Source organism: Neolamprologus brichardi, chromosome 15 (genome assembly GCF_056152115.1).
Source record: "Neolamprologus brichardi isolate AB-2024 chromosome 15, ASM5615211v1, whole genome shotgun sequence".
NCBI lineage: Eukaryota > Metazoa > Chordata > Actinopteri > Cichliformes > Cichlidae > Neolamprologus > Neolamprologus brichardi.
This window is the reverse complement of record NC_142118.1, coordinates 22,572,683-22,595,842: the sequence shown is the minus strand read 5'-3', so window position 1 is coordinate 22,595,842 and position 23,160 is coordinate 22,572,683. Positions and strand designations below refer to the sequence as shown.

Genomic DNA, 23,160 nt, shown 5'->3' with positions numbered 1-23,160 from the left:
CACCCCATCTCTTATAACATCATAGACTTGAAAAACAAAGTTAAATTAATGTTTTTAAAAAATTCTGTGGGGCAAGATTTTCTTCTTCTATGACAAACTATGAGCACCATAAATCATACTTTGAACAGTAATACCAGTTTCATGATGTATGATGCAGAGGAAAAGAAACCAGCTTTGGTAGCCTGGATGTTTCTTTCTATTTTCTCATATTTTACTAAAATAATTGAAATAGTGTTATTTTGGCAAACTTTCATGGTTTATATCATCATATAGGGACTCCTCAAAACAAGTTGTAGCATATAAAAGATCTCCTTTTATCTACATTTGTCTTCTAGCCACAATTCTGTATGTGTTACAGTCATTTTCTAACACTCAGAAATTTGGAGCCCTAGGTGATTGTCTGACAGTATTTACTGTGAATTAAAAAGGGGGCATATTTACATTTAACCAACTCTACAGCTTCAGAGTTTGTAAGAAGGAACAAACAGTAGTATAAAGGTTAAACCTTGCATGGCTTCTTTATCTGTGATATTGTAGCTGATTTAAGGCTGTTCGTGTGGGAACGTTTCTCAGACTTGACTCATTTCATAAGGAATGATCCAGCAGCTCACATAAGACCATAAAATGGTTAGTTTCAAATAATGCCGGGCAAAAATCGCATTCACATCAAATAAAATCAACCCTGTTAACAGTTCCTCATGTTTGAGACTGTCCACTCTTAAAAATATTGAAGTTTTGAAAAAAAAAAACCCATCACTTTGTAAATGTTCTCACTTTACAGAGTCAAATTATCTCTGTGGTCTAATGTTTAAATTGATACTGGTTTAACTTTCTGAGTCTGTGTGCGTGTGTGTGCGTTTAGATGTTTTTGTCTGAGCTCCCATTCAGCAGCATGTTGGAATGACATGTACGAACATGTTTGAGCTGCAGGCAGCTGTGTGTGTCAGGTACCACTTGGGAAACGTGTGTATGTGTGAAGTAATTACAGCCACTGTGCAGCACAGTGTGCTACTGACTGTGTGTGTGTTAGCATGACTGAACAGCATCTGCAGACATATGTAAGTCCTTAGATATACGTGCATGTTTGAGTATGTGTGTCTCTTCTTGTATTTAAGCGTATGCACTAGGGTCTATTTTATTCGTATAGCCTAATATTAAAAAACATTAGCACCAAAGCATTAACATCTGTTCAGACTATCAGTTCAGAAAAAAAAAGAAAAGAGAAATGATCTTTAAAAAGGCTGAATACCAGCACAGACAGAAATATTCTCTCTACTAATGCTGAATTTAACATTTCCATCTGTCTGCGTTTAAGAGAAACATAAATATATCACTCTGGGTACTTACTAAGGCTACGTCCACACTAATCAGTTTTCGTTTGAAAGCGCATCGTTTTGGCCTCCCATCCACACTGAGGCTACGTCCACACGTACACGGGTATTTTTGAAAACGCAGAATTTTCTATGCGTTTGCGCCTTTCGTCCACACGTAAACGGCATTTTCGGTCACTGAAAACGGAGATTTTTAAAAACTCCTGCCAGGGTGGATATTTTTGAAAACTCAGTTTTTGCGTTTACGTGTGGACGAGGTAAACGGAGAAAACGCAGCGTCAAAGGTGTGCGCATTTTTTGACGTCACACTGTGCGCCAGGTTATTGTTTCGGTGAAATGAATTTCTACAATGGCGGACTTACACAAAATACCATTACTGTTAATTTTACTCTCTGCAGTGTTTAAATACTTACATATAGTTACTGTCCCTCCACACGTAGGACTCAGTTCTGCTTCTATGCGCCATCTTTGTTTACTCTTTCCCACCCAGGCTGACTTCTGATTGGCCAACATTTCTACACGGATAGGAATATAGCGCCACCTGCTGCTTTGGCATGTTCAGCAGCGTTTTCCTTTGTTTTTGGCTTTTACGTGTGGACGGGATTTTTAAAAAAAACGAAAATGGAAAATCTCCGTTTTCAAAAATACCCGTGTACGTGTGGACGTAGCCTGAGACGGCGTTTTCCTCAAGGAAAAACGTGTTTTGAAAATGCTCTCGAAAAATCATACATTTCAAAACGGAGCTGCCCCATCGCAGTGTGGACACTCGAAAACGTAGACTTTCTAAAACGACGACGCATTTTAGTCATGTGATGCAGTCATGTGACCAATTAAACAAAGATAGCGGAGGGCATTATACGGCAGTTGTTTTGATTGCTCTCAATTTTGACAGCCCTGAAAAAGATTAATATCAGTCTGTACATGCTCCAGATAGCTATTCTTCAAATTATTCAATTCTCACTCGCTTTTGCATATGCGCAGGACTGGAACGTAAGTGTTTTGGGCCGTTTCTATGTGGACGCACAGCTCTGTGAAAACGACTGAAAATGCTAGTGTGGACGTGGAGCGTTTTCAGACGAAAACGCCATTTTCAAATCTATCCGGGCTAGTGATAGCGTAGCCTTAATGCCTCATTACTTTGCTTTTACACACACTGATGGTAAAATTCTGGTTCTTGTGAGTTGCCTTCAAGCTTCATTTTGCTTGAATAGATATTCTGAAGGTTTAAGGTTGTTAAACTTGGCTTGTTGGCTAATTGCAAAGTTAAACACATCAATAAATGGTATTCATCTTTCCATATCCCAGTGCAGCCCTCAATGAATTTGACTGCTGATGTGCAGTAATATGAGTTACTTATTGTACGTCTCATCTTCAGCACTGTTTTATGTAAGATGGCGACCTCTCTAACTCTGTGATAGGGTAACAGCAGAGCAGCGTTTGACCTTGAAATTATTGGACTGCTCCTTTTAATTAGAGAATTGGGATGTGATGTGACATCATGGTAAAAAGTTAACGACTGAGGACGAACTGTGCCAGTATGAGCTGAATTAACAAGAAGCAGCAGGGGGGACCAAGTGTGGCCAAAAGCTCTAATGAGCTCGTTGAATAAACTCCAACATCATTAAGGGCGTCTGCGTCTGTGTGTGTGTGTGTGTGTGCGTCTGTGTGTGTGTGTGTTTGGAGGGGAAATATGTTTCTCTGACCTTTGGAGCTTCACACATGTTCTGGCTTGGTATGATGGCAAAATGTGAAATAGTATAAGAAAGAAATGAACTTTATTTTTGTGTGATCACAGAAAGAAACTGTCCTGTTTTCTCATGACTGTCAGCGGCTTGTATGTTGTTGAGACTCTTCAAAGAGTTCTGAAAATGTGACAGCAGCTGAATTTTAACCTGATGGTCTTTACCATGATGTTGTGTTTCTGTTGATTTATTTTGTAATCTATGGTCTCTTTACACTGTGGTGACTTTTACTTCCTGTCTTGGTTCCTGTGCTGATCACCTGTGGTGTGCCACCACCAGCCAGAAGTGGGCTTCATGCTTTAACTCCATTAAATCGACACTGTTGATATGTCATAACTACAAACTGTTCTGAAACGCTACGGTGTTCTTGATTGATGACAGTGACGGGCCTGATTAGTTCCTTTGTCTGACACAGAATGGATCAAAATTAAGTTAGAGATGTGTAGACTGCGTTGCAGGCTCTGCATAAACCCAGAAGTCCAAATTAAACTTTAGATTGATCATAATTTTCAAATAAACATGGTTTTTTCCCAATAAGACCTAACCTTAGGGACTGAACTCATAACATTGTCAGAAAAGGGTTGACTGAGGTCGTTACAGAGGGAAAATGTTTGCAGGCACAGTTATATCCCCCTGCTGGTCATTAGACAGAATGAAGCTTTAACCTCCTAAGACCCGAACTCTTCCACGGCATGCATTTTTAATTTCTCTTTGATATTTGGGCATATTGGGGCCCGATGAATGTAAAAACAAAGAATTACCAGATTTTTTTTTACCTTATTTTTGTTTTTATGAAAAATGAGAGCCACATATGAGGATATTTGTTTACAATTTTGATAGAACAGTAGCAGTCTAATGTCCTCGTAAGTGAATATCAGGCCCTTGTAGAGCAAAATTGAGTATTTTGGTCTAAATAACCCAAAATGTGATGTCCACATATGTGGACTCCAGGTCCTAGGAAGTTAAGGCACTTTTGCATTGGCTTCATTTTTCCTGATTCAGAATTATGTTCAACTTGTATACTTCCAATGGTGACAGCAAATGACTGCACATCCTTGAGCCTGGTTCTGTTGGAGACAACTTCCTGTTAAAAGGGAGTTTTTTATTCCCACTGTCTCCAAGTGATCCTCATAGGGGACCATCTCATTTTTGATATTCTCTCTCTTATATATAATAATAGTGAGATAATAATAGAGAGTGTCTTGAGATGATGCTTTTTTTGAACGGTTGCTGAATGTAAAATCATTTTTATTGAACTGAATCAGGTTTACAGTCGATGGAATGACAGTATGATGGTATCTGGACTGAAGCACTGCACAGAACATGTTTATGATATTATGATGAACACAGAGTTGTACCTTCATTAGTAGGCTGAGCTGGAGCATGGGCTGCTGGGAGTTTGACAGCTCTGTGGTGTGTGTGTGTTTGTGTGTGTGGTGGGCAAGGTGGTTAAGGCTGAGGCAGCAGGGGCTGCTGGGAGCTGCTGGTGCTGTGGAACGATGCCTGAGCCGTCAGTAGCGCTCCTCCACTTCTTCTGCATCGGACACAAGCTGACCCCCACCCCCCAACACACACCCTCGTTACACACACACCCTCTACATACATACACAGGCCAGGCCAGCCGTGCCTTTGTCTGCCGTGTCCACATGCATCTGTCATGCATGGCAGCGTTGTCAGTGACAGTCTGCCATTGTTGCCCTAAACCTCCTCCATTCACCCCCTCCTTCAGCAGGAGACGCAGCCACAGTTTGGGGTAATTGCTGGTCCTAATTAGTTCACACACACGGACACACACACACACTCCTGTAAACACACACATATTTGCCAAAAATACTGATTTAATGCCCAAATCCTATTAAAGGGAAGCTTCGGCAAAACAATGAAAAGTTGAGTTTTGTGAAGCTCCATTGTTGCTCTCTAAAGAGAAGGTTTATCTCTTAATTCTGCACAAACAGCCACCGAACCGGCAGCTGTGCAGAGTTTTGCTCTAAAGAGGCCAGTGCATGATTCAAATAAACAAAGCAGCAGTTTGAAGGAATTTGTGCTGATCTTTTCTGAAGAAATACCAACACTGTTCTTTGTTTTAACGATAAAACCCAGTCTGTAAAGATGTTTGCAGTTTGGTTCACTAGTGCAGTTTAAAACTTTATTATCAAAGCTGATAAAAAGGCCTGATGGGTTTAGCTACTCATATACTGCTGGGTAGCTTCAGCTATAATACCACAACATCCTGCATTTGTCAGTTTATATTATAAAATCTGCAAAATAGGAAGTGCAGGTTTGATATCTATCTATCTATCTATCTATCTATCTATCTATCTATCTATCTATCAAGCTACTTTTGACTGATTTTGCATCATATGCTGAACAAGTGAATAAAGTAAAGGGGAGAAATGACTCCACAGATTGTCCTGCTCTGACCTCATACTCATTATGTTGCTCTGTATGCTGCAGGTTGTTGCCATGGACGCTGTAACCTGATAGTAATCACGCCCTCGCAGGGGGAATTTACATGTGAGCACCTCTACTTGAAATAATCGCCCGAGCGTGGCCTCATTGGCTCCCAGGGGTCCCGACACAGCCCTGATTTAATCTGCTCATTATTACACGGAAAATTCAGACAAAACACATCCATGGATTTATCCCTGTGATTTGCATTCTCCCCCCTTTTTTTTGAAAAATACACAGTTCGTGTGTTTGTAATCTCGTAATCACTGTGTGCAGTTTGAGAGCTAGAAAATCATTGTGGAGGTATTTCAGTTGTTATAGTTTGATCAGCTCTGGTCATCCCTGCTCAAATATTAATAAAAGTGTTTTTCACTTGTCTTCTGTTGCTCTTTTGCTCCCTTTGTGGCTTTTTAATAAAGATAAACAGAATCTGAGCTTTTTTTTTTGCCCCAGATTGCTCTTTTTGACACATTAAATCAGATCCATAACACATTCAGCTGAGTCTTAAAGATCTTTTTTCAGTTCTAGTTCATATCCTTTTTTGGGGTCACTCTTTGTTTGCCCCTCGTCTCTCGCACAATGTGCCCCGTTTTGTCTGGGTGTAATTTTTGAAAGGCAACACTTCAGCTCCTAAAGTCTGGCTTTTACTGACAGCTTGTGAATAAAGCAGATCCTGGTGTCATGGCCTCGGAGGTTTTCTGTGAACGTCTTTGTGTTTCTGTTTTCTTGTTACTTCCGCCATGAGGTTGTGTTTTTTGTAGTGTTGCTTGCGTGTTGCTCTGTCTGTAAACATGATAGAAGTGTTCTGAATAAATGGGGTGAAGAGCAAGGTCACAGTAACAGTCCATCAAAATTTGCCTTACATTCACCATCTTCAAGGTGAACTTTGACTTTGATTTATTGGTAGAAAACTAGCAAAAAGCTTTATAACTCAGAAAGTGTGCTGTGTGCTAAACAAAGTACATATGGTAAATGGCCTGTATTTATATAGCGCTTTTACTAGTCCCTAAGGACCCCAAAGCGCTTTACATATCCAGTCATCCACCCATTCACACACACAGTCACACACTGGTGTACAGTTTAAATTCCCCAGCAGCATCCTGCATCCAGTCTGTTGTAGAAGAAAGCTCAGCTAGCAGCTGTAGTTACACCTACACTGAGTATTGCCCTGAGCATCTCCACACATGCAGCTTTTATAAAGAAAAACAATATTTATGTGTGTCTTTTCAGTGCAAAGTGTTAAAGGTATTCAGATTATTCTGTGTGTGCAGCTATGTGGGAGTCTCTGTGGAGTCATTTCACAAACTCCAGCGCCATCTAGAGGTACAGACAAGAAAGTTCCACATTTTCAGTGGATTTCTAAACAGAGAGAGTTCGGGGCAATTACAAGAGAACAGAACTGTATATGAATGGAAAGATAATAAAGTAAATAAAGGATTAAAAAAACATGCTTAAAGCAGATCACACAGCATGAAGATAAAAATATATATACTGACACATGACTTGTACAATATTCCTGTTTTATTTTTTAATTTATTTTTATTTTGGTCCACTCAAGATGTATAAATAGCCATGACTCTGATTCAGGTGTATTAATGTGGACAGGCTGATAATGAGACAGTGAAAAAATAAGAATAGAGTCAGAGTCATTACAGAAATATGAATATGTGGATTTTATTTTATTTTTTTAATCTTTTTTTTTAAAAACCTGATGGGGTTTTTTTAGTTACAATCACACAGAGATGATGATGTTTTTCTGGTCTGCATTTTAATTATTAAAGTTATTCTGCATATGCATGTTTATCAGGATGGCAAACGCTGGATTTTGTTTCTCCATCAAGAAAATGACACTATTAGTGCTGGGATTTTTTAATTCAGTGCAAAACACATTTATTAGACCACCTGTCATTAAAAGACAGCTATACAAATATTTTACAGATCTGTCAAAAACATTTTTAAAACAAGCACTCCCCCAAAACAAACCATGTATCATTTATTAGGTAAATGAAAAATTGAAATCATGTTTTTATACCCATATTTGAGCCACCACACTGGAGCAGTCTCAGAAACCTAACATCCAATCACTAAAACTGATTTTCTCACGAGGAATTCAAGTAATTAAATGTAATCTGGCATCTTAATGAAATAAATAATAATGTGTTTTATTTTTTTCTGCCTTTTTGTTAAACAGTAAATTTGAAAATCCATAGATAACGAAGATGATTATATTTGAATATTAAAAATGCAATTTCGATTGCAGAGCTTTTGCATACTGGTGAATTAACCATTAGAGAAATATAAAATCTTTTTTGGTACTTACCAATACTTTTTACAATTTAAATACAACTTAGGAAAGTTTTGGCATAGACCTCGTAATAAATTCGTTAAGCATTGTATAGCTTATATCTTATATTTTGAGTTCAGAATTGGGGTTTTTCTTTTATTGTGTGCATTTATTTATCTGTTTATTTTTGTTCTTTTAGCTTCTCTCATTTCATTTGCATCACCGTCATCATCATCACCATGCAGAGCTTCATATTCTCCAGCAGGTGGCGGTCAAAGACAAGAAAAATAAAACCCTAACTCCACACTCAGCAGGAAGTGAGACGTTTGGAAGGTTTCTCTGGCTGCTGAGCATGCTCAGTTCAGTCCACAGCGTAATGGCCCTGCGTGTGTGTGGCTTTAAATGTTTACCTGAACTTTAGTCCCTCAGGATCCTCGGCGCAGTGCAGAATGGTAAGTTTCTTCTACTTCATCACCTTCTGTTCCTTTTAAAGCTGCAGATACATGTGAATTTCTTTAAATGTCCCCGACAGGTTTGTTTCTGTCTTCCTCCAAAAATATAAAGTTAAAAACATAAGATTACACCAGCTCCTTATTTTGTAAAAGAAAAGATACTTGTCTAAGTTATTTTGTGGCTCACACAGCAGCTGCAGACACTCAGCTCAGCCTAAAAACTTCTCATGACCGTCTGATGAGCTCTGCCAGCCACAGTCATCGTCCTAAGGTATAAAAACCAGACCCTGTTGGTCTTTTTTTGTTTGTTTGTTTTGTGAACAACCAAGTGAAACTTTATCAGAACATACTCTGCCTCACTATTATCAAGGTATTTGATGATATTTATAACCTGGCTTTATGACTGCTGACTCTCCTATGGCTGTTTGGTACTCCTAGAAAAAATATGAGTTCAGTTAAGACTACTGTAGTCAAAATATATTTCTGTCTACCTGCACGAATGGAGATGCTGGGATGGCGGTGTGTTGCAAAGCGGCTTGCAAAATTGGCAGCAAATGTGAGTGCGTCGCTCAACATTGTCACCATTTCATCAAACAAATGTAAAATTAATGTATATAAAGGAAACTCACTATAAATCGCCTTGAGGCAATTATTCTTTTGATTTGGTGCTATATAAATACAATTTAAGTAAGTAGTAGTACATTATTATAATAGTCATTTCATTTGTTTTTATTGTGATTGTTATTTTAATAATTTTATAACATTCATAAAAAAAATTGTTTTAAATTGTTCTAAAAGAGACAGCTGTTCAGCTCTAAATTTGACTAAGGGTAGAATTAGCTTTTTGCTTTTGTTTCTGTGAATGGAAGAAGTTTCCTCGTTTCTGTGAGGTTTTCCTCTCCTGTGCCAGAATCAGTTTATCAGCACGCTGCTGAGGCCAGTTCTGCTTTGTAGCCTTCTGAGAACTAAAGTGTTAAAAACAAATGTTACCCAGAAGTTAGAGTAATGTATGTGAGAGGAAAATCACAACCTGTGAATCACTGGTATGTTTCTTACCCCTTTCATAGATGTCACACCGCTGATATTTGTGATTCCAAATTTAGGACCGGCAACTTGAAACCATTAAATGTTAAGTCTGCGATACTATCTTGTACAGGGTCTGTTTTTTTTGTTTTGTTTTTTTAACGGTTTACCACATGTAAAGATCCTGTCATTGATCTCTGCTGCAAAACCACATATAAAGTGATGCCAAAGCTACAGACTTTACATCAAAATGGAAGAAGCCACCGTGACGTCAGTCACACACAGTCGTTTGTGAGCCAGAGGTGACTGAAGTAATGTGAGATGGTTGAGTGTTAAATTATCAGCTACACCCTAGCTAATTTACCATTTGGTAAGTTATCAGCTGTGTTTGTGCAACACATGTTCATAGGTTCTGAGTAATAAAAACTACAATTTCAGACAGTTTCATTAAATTTGTTTTAAAAAGGCACAAAAACCACAAACATGTTGGAAAAGTCCAGTTCAGTGATACGATTAGTGAGATAGGTGAACTTTAAGCCTATATATATAACATATATATACATATATAAAGAAACAGAACTTGTGGATGGATTGAGTCCTGGGGCACTCCACATACGAGAAGTGCAGATGACGATATACATCGATTAATATGAATTCTGAAATATCTCTTTGTATCAAGAAGAAAACCGTTTGAGAGCAGTGCCAGTGATGCCGACCCAGTTTTGTAGTCTGCTAATAAGAGTAGCATGATAAATGTTGAAAAGGCTAAAAGTAAATACTATAAAGCTAAAATGTAAAGCTGCTGTCACTCCACACCTAAATACTGACATTTCAGTTGACTGAGTGGCTTCAACATTTTACAGCAGCTTGTCCTCAAACTGGAGTTTCTCCTGCTCTTAAAACAAAATCAAATCCGACCTTCCGTTAAAGCTCGAGACGGCTGCTTGTTCGCTGTCTGGCTCGTCAACTTGTCGGGTAAATAAACGTAAAGTAATGTGATGTGTACTCCACCTCCTCTGGCTGTTTTCTTAAAAAAGGCTCTTTGTAAAGCTGCTCCATTAATGTTGGCTGCACGTGACGCCCTCTTTCACCCCCACAGAGGTCAGAGGTCAGCCTGGTGTTTGGATAAGCACACTGATCCAGTTAAAGATCTGAATGGACCACACACACACACTCTCAAACACACACACACACACAGACCAAAAAAGAGATATTTTTGTCCGCTCTAGAATAACGCACATTTCTGTTGTTTTTAAGAAAAAATCAATTTCTTATTCATTTATTTAAAGTCTGAGTTTGAGTTGTAGAACATAAATAAAACAGGACATGAGAAAAGACCTAATAAATTAATTCTCCTTTTTTCAAATGAAGGAAGACGAAAACCACAGGAATAATTCTGTCTTTATCTCCCAGAGTTCAGCAGGAGCAGGATCGGCCCTCCAGGTCCATGCGATCAGGGTCCGCCCGGGTCAGGAGCTGCTGGGAACTCTGCAGGCTTTCGTGGAGGAGAAGCGTCTCCGAGCGCCGTTCATAGTCACGTGTGTCGGCAGCCTCACCAAGGCGACGCTGCGGCTGGCGAATGCCACGGCAACAAAAACAAACGAGGTAGTCGAGCCAGCGTGTTGGGTTGTATTTATAGAGCTCTGAGACACGTGGGCTCGTCATGATGTCAACTTTTAAACTTTTCCTTCAGGTGGTGCACCTCAGTGGGCCCTTTGAAATCGTTTCCCTGGTGGGCACTCTCAACCCAGACGCCCACATCCACATCAGCCTCTCAGACTTTGAGGGCAAGACAGTGGGAGGTCACGTGCTGGGAGATCTGGAGGTGTTCACCACAGCTGAAGTGGTCATTGGTGAAGCGGTAGACCTGGAGTTCACCAGAGAGATGGATGAGCAAACGGGTTTCCCCGAGCTCGTGGTTCAACCACGACCACAGACCAACCAGTCAGCCTGAATGAAAAGTACAGGAATCGTTCATCTTTACATTTAATATCAAGTCTGTGAATCTGAGAGATTAATTTAAAACTTATCAGCAATATTTGAGCAGCAGCATTTACACCTGCAGGGCAGCTAACAGAACATCGATCAGCTCCACACAACAATCGTCCCTCAAGAATCTGTCTGTACCCAACACATCAGACTTATATCATGTGCTTTTATGTAAATCCCAAAAGTTGATTCTATTCATCTGGATGTCCAGATGAATAGATTTTTTTTTAAATTTACTTACCTGGATGATTGAGCATACATCAAGGCAGGTCTTACGTAGGCTTTTTATTGTCCACAAAGCAAAACTGTGGGACTGGTGAAGCTTCATCATGAGCTATCCTTGAAGCTAACTGCTGAGAAACTCAGTCAATGCTTCATGTTGAACTAGAAGAATGTGACATTAACTAAACTTTCTTCCAAATCTAGCAGAAATAGTCTCAATAAATACTGACTGTTAAATTACTGCAAAGATGCAATGAGATGACTTTGTTGAAAGAGCACCATTAAAGGCTTAAATCCTGAAGAATGCTTGAAAGGAATTTTTGCATTGTATATATCATTTAAGGTATTTTTGCAGGTTTTCATCTCAGTTTACTGGAGTTGATGGTGCAAATAAAAACAAGGTTAAAAGTTGATGTAAGTTAGACGAGTTTAAAGTTGTTTTTGCACAGAGATGACTGAAGGGATCATTTGTAAAATACTCAGCAGGCATTTCAAAATTGTTTGTTATTGTGCTCAAATTTTAAAAAGAAATGCAAACCCTAGCAGTTTGGTTAGCGTCGGGACAGAGGAGCGATCATTTCTCCTGCACGCTTGTGCTCTGCAGTCTTTACAGTAGCTGCTCCGCTTCCAGGAGAAAGAGGCGGGGCACATTAAAGTCGAGCTACAAAGGGTCCCCGCTGCAGCTTTGTGCTTTTGTTTGTCCGCGTCAACGCAGCATGGTGGCCAAAAAAGCGTTGGTGGTCTGTCCCTGTGCCCCCGCCCCCAAGGGGGGCAGGGGGCCGTTTAACACATCCAACTAAAGCAGCTTCGTTTTCCTTCATGACAAATGAGAAGGCGATGCAGGCGTGCAAAGCAGATGTTCTGGATTTAAAATATCACTTTTTGATCTCCATCCGTCCTTTCGTTGCTTGAAATCACATCTTAATGTGGCAGAGGTGATTAAACATCACCAGCGTTGTTTTATTCGCTCTCACGTACCCTCGCTGTGCGTCCACACACAGATATGTTGCCGTTCTTCTTTAAAATGTCGCCGACTAACAAGTTTAGAAGTAAGAGTTGTTGTTTATTAATGTTTGTGTCTGGCATCCTGCTGTGAGGCACCAATTACTTTCTACTGTGAGTCTCTTGCTTGACCGAGAGATGGCTTTAATCTGTGCTCAGCTTCAGAGTTCAGGTTTCTGTGTTTGTGCCCACACTGCGGCTCGATGTGTCCCCATGCTGACCTTTTAAAAACACACAAACACGAGCATTTCAACACTGTTATTTTATGAATTCATAATATTGAATGGGTTGCACCTGTAGAGCTTGAGTGAAGTCAATGTAAAAGATAAAGGTGCAACAATCCCTATACATATATAACTATTCACTAGGAGGGGGTGTTGAAGATGCATGGAACAGCCAGCAGGATGGGCTACTCTGTTTGAACTGTGGTTGGTTCCTTATCTGAGCTCCAGCTGTGGAGAAGACACACGTCCGATTATTGGAAGAAGTTCATCAACTGAAGTGAAGTCAAGTATGAAACACAATCCAAACTGTCCACTGTGGCCTCTGTCTGTGCTTCCTGAACTCTGTGGTAAACTGTTGCATCACTGTCAACATGCAGTTTGCAGTTTGTTTCTATAGTGTCTGCATTGGCAGAATTCCCACACAAATCTCTCTTTTTGATACAGAAATTGACATCAGCATGGGAATATAAATCCCACTTCAGGCTTTCAGGGAATTCAGGGAATGCTGCCAGATTTTAAACTACTGATTTATTTTTTGATGGCTTTTGTTTTTAGACCTTGTGTTGGGGCAGTATTCTCCTAAAGTTTACAGAATGTGTTCCGATGATTGCTGTTTAGAATTTCAGTTTTAAAGACCGCCTGGCTTAACATGATTCACAATCATTTTGTAAAAGCAAACATGTTTGGTAGCTGGCAGAAAGAATAGACTGATAGTAAAACTACCTATGGTAACTAGGCACACACACACACCCCGCTCTACTCAGGTGAATCTCCTTGTGCAGATGAAAAGCAATGCAGATGATAGTATCTGCTCTCTTTTTCTCATTAGAGGATTCTCCTCCCTGTTGCCTTTTGTCCCTCTACTTGTGTTATCCATCAGTAATGAGCCCAATAAAAACAGGGGACTCTGGTGTTGTTAAGCCGCCCCCTCTTCGCCTCACTTCTAACGAGACCAACCCTGGTCATTTGTAAGTCGGCTGCAAAACAGACTCCTGTTTGGGGAAACAAGAGAAGCCGTGGTGGCGGTCGCAGGCCTATGGCACAAGCAGACATCCCCCTCCCCGGGAAGCTGGTGCTGATCAGCCGGCTTTCGGCTTTTATGTGGCAGTCAAAGATCTTCCAGGCTAATGACACGAAGCTCTGTTTGAATGTCACAGCATGAGGCGGAGGGCTGGACAAATCCCACACACAGATCAAAACATCCGAGCTGCTGCTGTCACCGCTGAGGGAAGCTGACACAAGTTGCTAGTGTGTTTCTAATGTACAAATGTTTTGCTGTTTTTCATATTTTTGTGGCTCAGAAAGTCTAAAACAGTGTATCCAAACGAGAAAGGTTTTCTGAAGAGGTAAAAGAAGAGCACAAAACTAAAAGTGTCAAGAAAACAGTGCAAGGAAAACTCAATTACAAGTCCTGCAGGTAACAATACAATTAGTACTGAAGTGTTCTCGAGATGGAGAGATGCAGTTCACACCTTTTGCTGGATGAAGTCTGATAAAAGCAAAACAGAAATAAAAATGGAAAGAAGAAAAAAGCATGGACGGAGGACTAGTTCAGACTGATACATTTTTTAGAAAATATTAAAAGAATTTGTATCTAATATCTGAGTGTTTAGCTCTTCCGATGCTAAAGTACAGACATAGCTGTTGTTTTCAACCTGGACGCTGTTCAGCCTGATCAAAGCTCACAGGATGACTTTGGATGGATGTACTTGGACATTATTAAACATGCAACAAACTCCTTGAATCATTTGTGTTTTCATTTCAGTTGAGTTTTTCCTGTTTTAAAATATTAAATTTTACTTGAGTTTTCATTCATTTCAGTGTATGTTTCTTTTTTACTATTATTATCTGAGGGGGCAGTTAGTCCTAGTCTGTTTTTGTTTCAGCTCAGTTTGTTATTTTTAGTTAACTGTAATAACCTTTTGGAACAGAAATATTGAACTGAGTGTTATGGCAGAGGCTGAAGCTGTTCATTATTTGGAAATTCACTTAAAAGTTCACTGTTCAATTCCCCATCCTGACACTAAAACTGTTCACACAGCAAAATAAGCCCATGTGAGTGAGTGGTAGGCTCTGAGGACTTTTTGATGATGATAACTGCAGTTCATGCCCTTTTCTCTCTGCTGTCTTTAAACTTGATCAAACAGGCTTCAGTCACATCCATGCAGCTTATTAATGAAAAACCAAATCAATAACGCCAAATCCTCTTCAGGATTTGAACATGAGAGCTCTGAGTTTTGGGGCATAAAACGGTGCTGTTGCAGACTTTCACCACCAGGAGGCAGTACGAGTCAAGATGAGACGCAGGTTGCAGTAGGTGCGCTCTTTAAGAGAATCTTCAGTCAGAACCATTTACAGCATGAACCAAGTAAGACTGTCAGACGCCTCACTCTGGGAAGTGGCTTCAGTTTTCCAGCTTCACTGTTATAAATTCTGCTTTTCAACAAAACACTGAGAAGTCCACAAAGCTGAGCAGATGCAGTTATGGAGCCAGAGTCCGCAAGGCTTTGACCCTTGAGAGTGATCATCTCAAGTCAGGAGCGATTATTTTATCGCATTCTTTCAGTTTGAGTGTTTTTTTTACCTGCTCTTTGGTTAAATTGAAGCACAGTATGTACATAATTCATGGATGGCATGTATGTAACAGGACCCACTTTCTATGGCTTTTAGCTGGCTCTTAGCTGGTGAAGAAACAAGCTCATCACTGACACACACACACACACACACACACACACACATATATATATATATATATATATACAGTGTTGGGGGGTAACGGAATACATGTACCGCCGTTACGTATTTAAAATACAAAATATGAGTAACTGTATTCCGTTACAGTTACCGTTTAAAAAGGTGGTATTTAGAATACAGTTACTTTGTTGAAATAAATGGATTACACGGCGGTACTTCCCTGTTTCATATTGTGGCGGGTCAGGACTGTTTGGGTTTTGTTTGACAGCTACGTTCTGTTGTTCCAGGTGGCAGCGTTACGGTTGCCATGGTTACAGGGTGACACTCTCTCTCTCTCTCTCTCTCTGCGTGTTTCCTGGGTGAGAGAGCGCCTTTTGTTGTTGTTGTGCTAAGCTAATAGGCAGAATGCTACAGGTATAGCTCTAAAGAATGTAGCATCATAGGCAGCGTAGTCCGTGCTGCAGGGAGAATGGACTGCCATACACGTTATGTGTCTGTGAGCGAGGGAGGGAGAAAAAGGAAAAGTAAGAGTTGTCATCGAACAAAAACGAGAGCTGGAAGCATGTAAATATAATAATAACCACTGCAGCCAAGAAGAGTGCCTGACGAGCCCAGTTGTATTAAGACTCGACTGTACACCGTGTTCGTGTTTTCCTCCAAAAACAATAAGTTCTGTTGGAGCAGCTTTTCAGCGCCTCTCTCTGTCTCTCGCTAGCAAAGTTGACCCAGACAAGTAAAGCTAGTTTTCGGCTACGAGCCCGACACAGAACCCACCATATTAGCCAGAGGTCCCTTTACTACGGTTCGGAGCCGCGGACCTTCAGTAACAGTAATAAATCACAGCAATAGTACATTCATGTAGTTGTAAACAGCATGATAATATATTAAGTAATCCAAAGTATTCAGAATACGTTACTCTCATTGAGTAACGTAACGGAATACGTTACAGAATACATTTTGGGGCATGTATTCTGTATTCTGTAATGGAATACATTTTAAAAGTAACCTTCCCAACACTGTATATATATATATATATATATATATATATATATATATATATATAGGGATGTATATATATATATATATACATATTTACTTGGTGGCATTCTTGTGGAAAACCAGACGGTTGAAAAAAACAATATAAAAAATGTCTGTACCCCCTGTGATGTCACCCACTGATATTGTTGGTGTCATTGTTAGCATTTTGGTCCCAGCTTTTTTTAATTGTTGTTGTTTGTTGTTTGTTTTTTAGAGCCCAGAATAACCACACAGAACACTCCTTTAAAATACTCCGAAAGGCTCCAACAGCACAAACACAACTGAAAAGTCCAGTTCGGTGATATTTAAACACATTTAATGTTTCCATTAGAGGAACTGCAGTCTAGCCTGCTCTCCAGATATACGGCTTTAGGGCTAAATCCTACCAACCTATTTGGTATGAAACAAATCAAATGACACAAATCGCCTGCTTAAAGGTTGGAAGACATGACAAGACATTTATTAGGGCAGAACGTAAAGCTCAGATCCTTCAGTGTGTGGAGATCTTCTATTTGTGCCATTTGCTTTGCTGTTGTCCGCTGGGTGGTGGGCAGCATCAGTGCCAGAGAGGCCAACAGGCTCAACAAACTGATCCACAATGCAGGAAAAATAGAATAGAATAGAATAGAATAATCCTTTAATTGTCCAACTGGGAAATGTGGTTGTAACAGCAGCAAAAAAAAAAAAAACACACAAATACAAACAGAACAGAACACAGGACATAGAACAGAAACACACAAACTTTTTACATATTTACATCATGGACAATAGTTACCAAAACAGTACTGTACAGTTATTAAAACTGAAGTACAGATAAGTGGCAAACCCAGGTTGTAGTGTGCAAACAGAGCAGGATACTGAAAAATGTTTTAATAGTTAAGAATATTTAGAATAATTAGAAAAGTAAATTAGGTAAATGACATTTTAGCCTAAGTGTCCTTTATCGTTTTTGTGATACTTTACTCAGTGTTGCGTTAAATGCTGTTTTATCAAATACTATCCATCTGTGAGCATGTATGAAGGTTTTTCCACAGCTCACCAGGCAAACAAAACAACCAGAGCCTTTACAACGTACTACTGGTAATTTTTTCTTTACAAAAAAAAGAAAGAAAATCATTCGTTTATTACAAATCAAACTAAAAAATAAAGGTCGGTTCTTTGTCCTTTTCAGGAAACATGGGCTCTTCCACAGCTTTAATAAGATAAACGGGCACAATCCACCTGAGCAGAATGGGGCCAAACGCTGGTATAAACAAATAATCAAATCATTTGATGCAGTTTATGGGAGCACTGCAGCTCAAGTGCCCTTCCTCAGACCTGTGTAGCTCTGTCTAATGGGATGTTGGTTGAATTGCTGCTAGCTCAAAATCGTCATTTTATGTCTGTTATTTCTAACAATACTAACAGATAAAGAGGAGAAAAGGACATCTATAGTGGCTGACTGTGCTGTTTTCAAGGACAATGTGGTGAAAGTTTAAATGTCCCTGAAATAAATTTGATTTTACAATGCTAGGAAAAAAAATCCCAGTGTGGCCTGAAATATGAAAACTGTCAGCTGTTTTAGATCCTGTGAGCAGCCCCAAACATAGGGTCCCACTCAAAAGGGTTAATTCCCATGCAATTGCACAAACCAGGTGAGCCCCGTCTCAGACACTGTAGGCTGAAACGTTAATGCTCATGACAGCACAGCTAGAAAAAGACTGACCTAGTGTGGTGTGTCAGGAGAAAGCTTCTTCTTTCTATAAAGAGCATGGCAGCATGGCTTGCTGTGTTCAGATCAGGGTCACTTGATCCAACATTAATGATAAACTTTGCTAAAAAGGGATGTTTGTAGCTTAATCTTAAAAGTATCCAAACTGGGGGCTAGTTCCTCAGGAAGAGTCATTTAGGGTTAGGTGGATAAAGGCATTGTGTATTCTTCCACCATGCTTTAAGACAACAATCAGTCAGGTGTGAACAAATCATACATGTTGGGAATGATCATAAAGCCAACCCTTCATGCATTTGCAACTAGTTTTCAAAACAGAGGACAGCTCTTCCCAAACTACAAAAACAGAGTGCTGCATTAATAAATCCCACGTGTGTTTGTATAGGTATCACGTGGACACATCCAAGAGGTTAATCCTGGTACCAACACAGCCTTTATCTGGTCTTCTGCGGACCATATTTTACATGTTTCCCACGTTATCAGATTAGGATTTGGGCCTCTAAAAGACATGGGAGATTCACAAATAACTGAATTTATTTCTGGACTTCATGTCATTTGCTGTGGATGCATTTGTTCTTTAAAAACTGGTGAAACTAAAAAATAATAGAATTCCTTTGTTGTCACTCTCCCAAAATAAAAGTAATAAAATTAAGTTCTGAGATCTGCCGTGAAAAATAAAAAGTGTGAACATTCCTTCCACCTCAGGTGAAAAGACAACAAGAAAATGAGCCCTGAAGGCAACATCAGAGCCTTTTTGTTTGGATCCTCCAGCTGAAGTTGAACTTGTTTGTGTAACTGAAACTCAGTGAACAGATCAGCCCATCTGCAGCAGACAAGGGTTCCCTTTTGAAAATGTGCAGTGAACTTCCATTAACAATAATTGAGTCCCACTCCACTGAGTCACTAACAGAGGGAGGAGGGGGAGGAGGAGGGAGAGTGCGCGCGTGTGTGTGTGTGTTGTTATTAAAATGCCTACCTCTCTAATGTGCAGGTAAGGACCCCTCACCGTTGCATCTCACCAGGCTTGCTGCCAGGGCCGTCTCTTGCTTTTAAGTGAGCGCCTTAATTGAGACAAATTTAGCTCAATTAAACCGCTTTACCTCTGCCAAGAGCATTTCAGAGTGGCGGAGCGGCCTTTTCAATTAGCTGCCGTGAGTAGATTCACCACTGATCCTGTGACTGTTTGGGTGTGCGGACTGTGAGAGCGCTGGAGCCCGCCAGAGTCACAGACCCGCTGCTGCTGCTGCTGCTGCTCCATCAGCACGACCTGGGATGGCCATAATGGAGCTCAAGGACATTTTAACTCATTTAATAACACTAGTAAACAAACAGATATACAAAGGAATAAATAAACAAATACATTAGCAGATAAATGACCCAAAATTTTCAGAGTGGGGTTGTGCTGGCAGGCATTTGGAACCCCTCATTAACATGTGAGTTTTAAACCATGTTAGTGGGCTGGCGCTCACGCGGCACTGCTGCTCTGCTGACTGAAACATCTCGACTGGCATTAATTTCTTAACAGACATTAATGGTTCCCAAAGGATGAAATGCACTCACATATTCCTTTATAATAAACACTTATCAGTGTATTAAGTGGTATAATCAGACACTCAGTGGAAAGATTATGGGGCAAACCGTTAAACCACGCAGACCAACTGCACCCACAGTCAAAATCAGGATGATGTAAGAAACTTTCCGCAGCAAGTGTCACACGACTGACTCTTGATCTTTCCCTGTGACCTTGTTTTGTCTTTCTTACGGTAAGGACATCAGGGCGTTTTATGACGTGGACAAGTGTGACCAAACTGTGACAGAGAAAGGGATTACAGGGGATACACACAGCTGGGTATCCCACAGGCCAGGGAAAGTCAGTCACAGCCAAATGCCTCCAGAGGATAAGATAGGTGCTGAGAAATCAGCTCAATGGTAGGCGTGAGATCCAGTCCACCCATAGATGGGATAATAAGCTGGCAACAGAAGGAGATAGACACCAAAGATGTCAACATTCACGACGCTGGAGGGTCACCGATTGGTTTGTGAAGTCCTGCTGTGAAGATGAAGTTCTTACCTTTCTAAAATCTAAAGTCACGAGTGTGGGGTGAATCTGACTGGCAAACCGAGGGATGCCACGCACACCAATCACGGGTTGGTAGCCAATTAACACACAGTAATTATCCTCCTCTCTGAGTCCAATGAGCATCATGTTTTACTCACTGTGATCTGAAACTTGTCATTTGACCCATAAACTCATCAGGAAATGTTTACCAAGGTCATAGAAGACTGTTTTCTATGGAAGCCTGTTTCCGCCACTTAGAAAAAAGAAAAAGGATCCATAACTCGAAATTTCGAGTTATTTTCTCAAAATTTCGACTTATTAACTCAAAATTTTGAGAAAAGTAATTTTCTCAAAATTTTGAGTTAATAAATCGAAATTTCGAGTTAGTGCTGCCAATCAGTAATCTACGTGAATGACGTCATTTCCTTGTTTCCCGGAAGCTGAAGCCCTCAGGTACAAATGCTACAGCTAAGCTACCGGTATTACAGCCAGTCATGAATGCAAGGATTGCTGAGTACTTTCAGCGTGGCTTCAAAAATGATGAAATCCTTGTGTTATTAGCTAAATCAAATGGCGTTACTATCAGCAAACGTACTCGCGAAAGCGCCAATTTGTTGCGATCCGGTTTTGAGTGCGCCATATGCTTCCGGGTAACAAGAAAGTGACTTCATTCACGTAGATTACTGATTGGCAGCGCTAACTTGAAATTTCGATTTATTAACTCAAAATTTTGAGAAAAGTAACTCGAAATTTCGAGTTACTTTTCTCAAAATTTCGTGTTTTGTTTTTAGAAATTTCAAGTTATGGATACTTGGTTTTTTTTGTTGTTTTTTTTGTTGTTGTTGGTTTTTTTTGGGGGGGGGGGGGGGGGGGGGGAACGGGCTTCCATAGTTTTCCCATAGACTTCTTTACAATCAAATGTTTCTGCTACCAGAGGAGTCGCCCCCTGCTGGCCATTCACTGTTAAGCTACGGACTCGACATCCATCTTACATGTCCAGCTTGTTATGTTCATTTTTCCGGCCCTCCCTTCTTCGTTTTTTAAAGTAAATACTAACCTCTAAATCTGAAATCCAGTTTCTTCCTTTTCCTGTTCAGAAACATCAGGACCAGCTCGTCATCGCTTCATGTCAACTTCATTTGTGTTGTTTGTTTTACAGTGTACAATGGCCCCTAATGGAACCGTTACGAGCAGGGTCTAACCTGAGGAAAGCAGGCTGTGCCTTTGTTGATGTGTTGTGAGTTCTAAATCTATGTGTGGGGCGGAGCCAAGAGGAAGCAGGCTTTAACAGAAGTTCAGATTTGTATATCTCAAAGGGAGCAGGGATGGGAATGATGTAGTCTAGCCTCTTTGATTCCTTTAAAATTCTGGTGGCTGTATTTTTAAATAACTGGAGACGGACTTTTGGCTGTTTATGACAATCTTCACTATAAAAATAATGAAACATTTCCATGCGGTACAAGAACTCAAACGTTCTTCCCACCGATGAGCGTAACAGGCAAACAAATAAGTAAAAATTCCACTAAAAGAGGAGGAAATAAGATGCAGAAAGCTGCCTGTGAGTGCTTCAGGGGAGAGGAAAAACGGAAACCCGGCAGGTCTTTATTCCTGCAGCACAATGGGCAGAAACAGACTCAAAGAGGCTCAGATATGAAGAAGTGTGCGAGCCACGGAGGACACATCACAACCTTGGAGACACAAATTGCTCCGTTGTACGATGTGAATTCCTGCTGAGCTTTTCATGAGTAGGCTAAAGGATCAGCTAATCAAAGGCACACTAACATGTTTAGCCAGTGTCTTTGTTAGAACAAAGCTACAGTACAAATATACCTTCTTTTTTTTAATTGTGCCTTTATTAAGCTTCTTTTTATCAGATCATATCTCATGTGTGCAGTGCTCCCTGTGCTTGAGTGTGAAAGTGTGAATTTAACACATGAAAACACAAATCAGCTTCTGGATCAGACTCTGAAAGCAGAGGCTGAAGGAGATAAAATGACATTTGAATAGTAAGTAGGACCTACAGCGACCTGGTGTGAAGTTCATGATCAGACACTGCTGATTGTGACGTGTGCCTCAGACTCTGAGTGTGAATAGTTCCAGTCTAAATGAGCAGAGGTCTTGTGTGGTGTGATCACTTTAGCTGCTTGTATTTTGTCTTTGAAGTGATTATTCTAAAATAAAGTCTGTGCTTAAGGTGTTAACACAGCTTCAGAAATCATTTTAGGCTTTGGTAATGAACCGAGGTGCCAGCAGGGAATTGTGGAAAAAACACCGACACCTGGTCTGAAAACCACACAAACTACTGTGAACAGTTTTTAGTGTCTTTGTTTTTGTGTGTTCGCCTGGTTTTCTGAATCTTCTTTATCCATTTTCAACCTAAAAGTGGTTCTTCTGTGATTCTGTAATTATTTTGTCTTAAAAATTACTTTTATACCTCTTTTTAACCTCCTTGTGTCTTTTTGAGATCTTGTAATAGTCCTTTGGTGTTCCAATCTCTGTTTTCTTCTATTTTATTTTCATCATTTTGCCTTTTCCTTTCATTCTCCATCTCCTTGAGTGATATTTTTTGCCTTTATTGGTGATTTCTTTATATTTGTCTATTTTTAAACATGAACTATTGGATATTTGGATTCATATGTACACCTCCATCAGAAGTCCACAACTCCAGTGCTGGTGTGGAAATGATTTTGTGATCTGTTTGCATCTCTTTGCTCCTTTTATGTCTCTTTTTAGTTACTTTGCATCTCTCTGAAGTCTTGTGTAGCTCATGGTCTCTTTAAAGTCTCTTGTGTTTGTGGTAATTTTGTAAGTAGACATCCTTTTATTGCCTCTGTTTGCAGTGATTTTACATCTTTATTCCTCTATTTCATCTCTTTGCTTCCTGTGTTTTCTTTGTGTGTCTCTTTGCAGTTGTTTGTGGTATATTTCAGTAGTTTATCTTTCA

General features: G+C 40.0%; 1 protein-coding gene across 3 annotated transcripts; it reads left to right on the top strand.

Moving 5' to 3' along the window:
• Positions 1-8,170: 8,170 nt before the first annotated feature.
• LOC118454395 (uncharacterized) lies at positions 8,171-11,795 on the top strand. 3 transcript variants are annotated; one of them, XM_035908945.2, is made up of 4 exons: positions 8,171-8,257; positions 8,452-8,528; positions 10,694-10,885; positions 10,974-11,795. In XM_035908945.2, exons 2-4 carry the CDS (start codon positions 8,496-8,498, stop codon positions 11,232-11,234), a joined length of 486 nt encoding a protein of 161 aa, XP_035764838.1. In that variant the 5' UTR covers positions 8,171-8,257; positions 8,452-8,495; the 3' UTR covers positions 11,235-11,795. The 3 variants fall into 3 exon arrangements, with proteins under 3 accessions (XP_035764838.1, XP_035764837.1, XP_035764839.1); XM_035908944.2 differs by having other exon boundaries at positions 8,449-8,528; XM_035908946.2 differs by lacking the exon at positions 8,452-8,528.
• Positions 11,796-23,160: the final 11,365 nt, after the last annotated feature.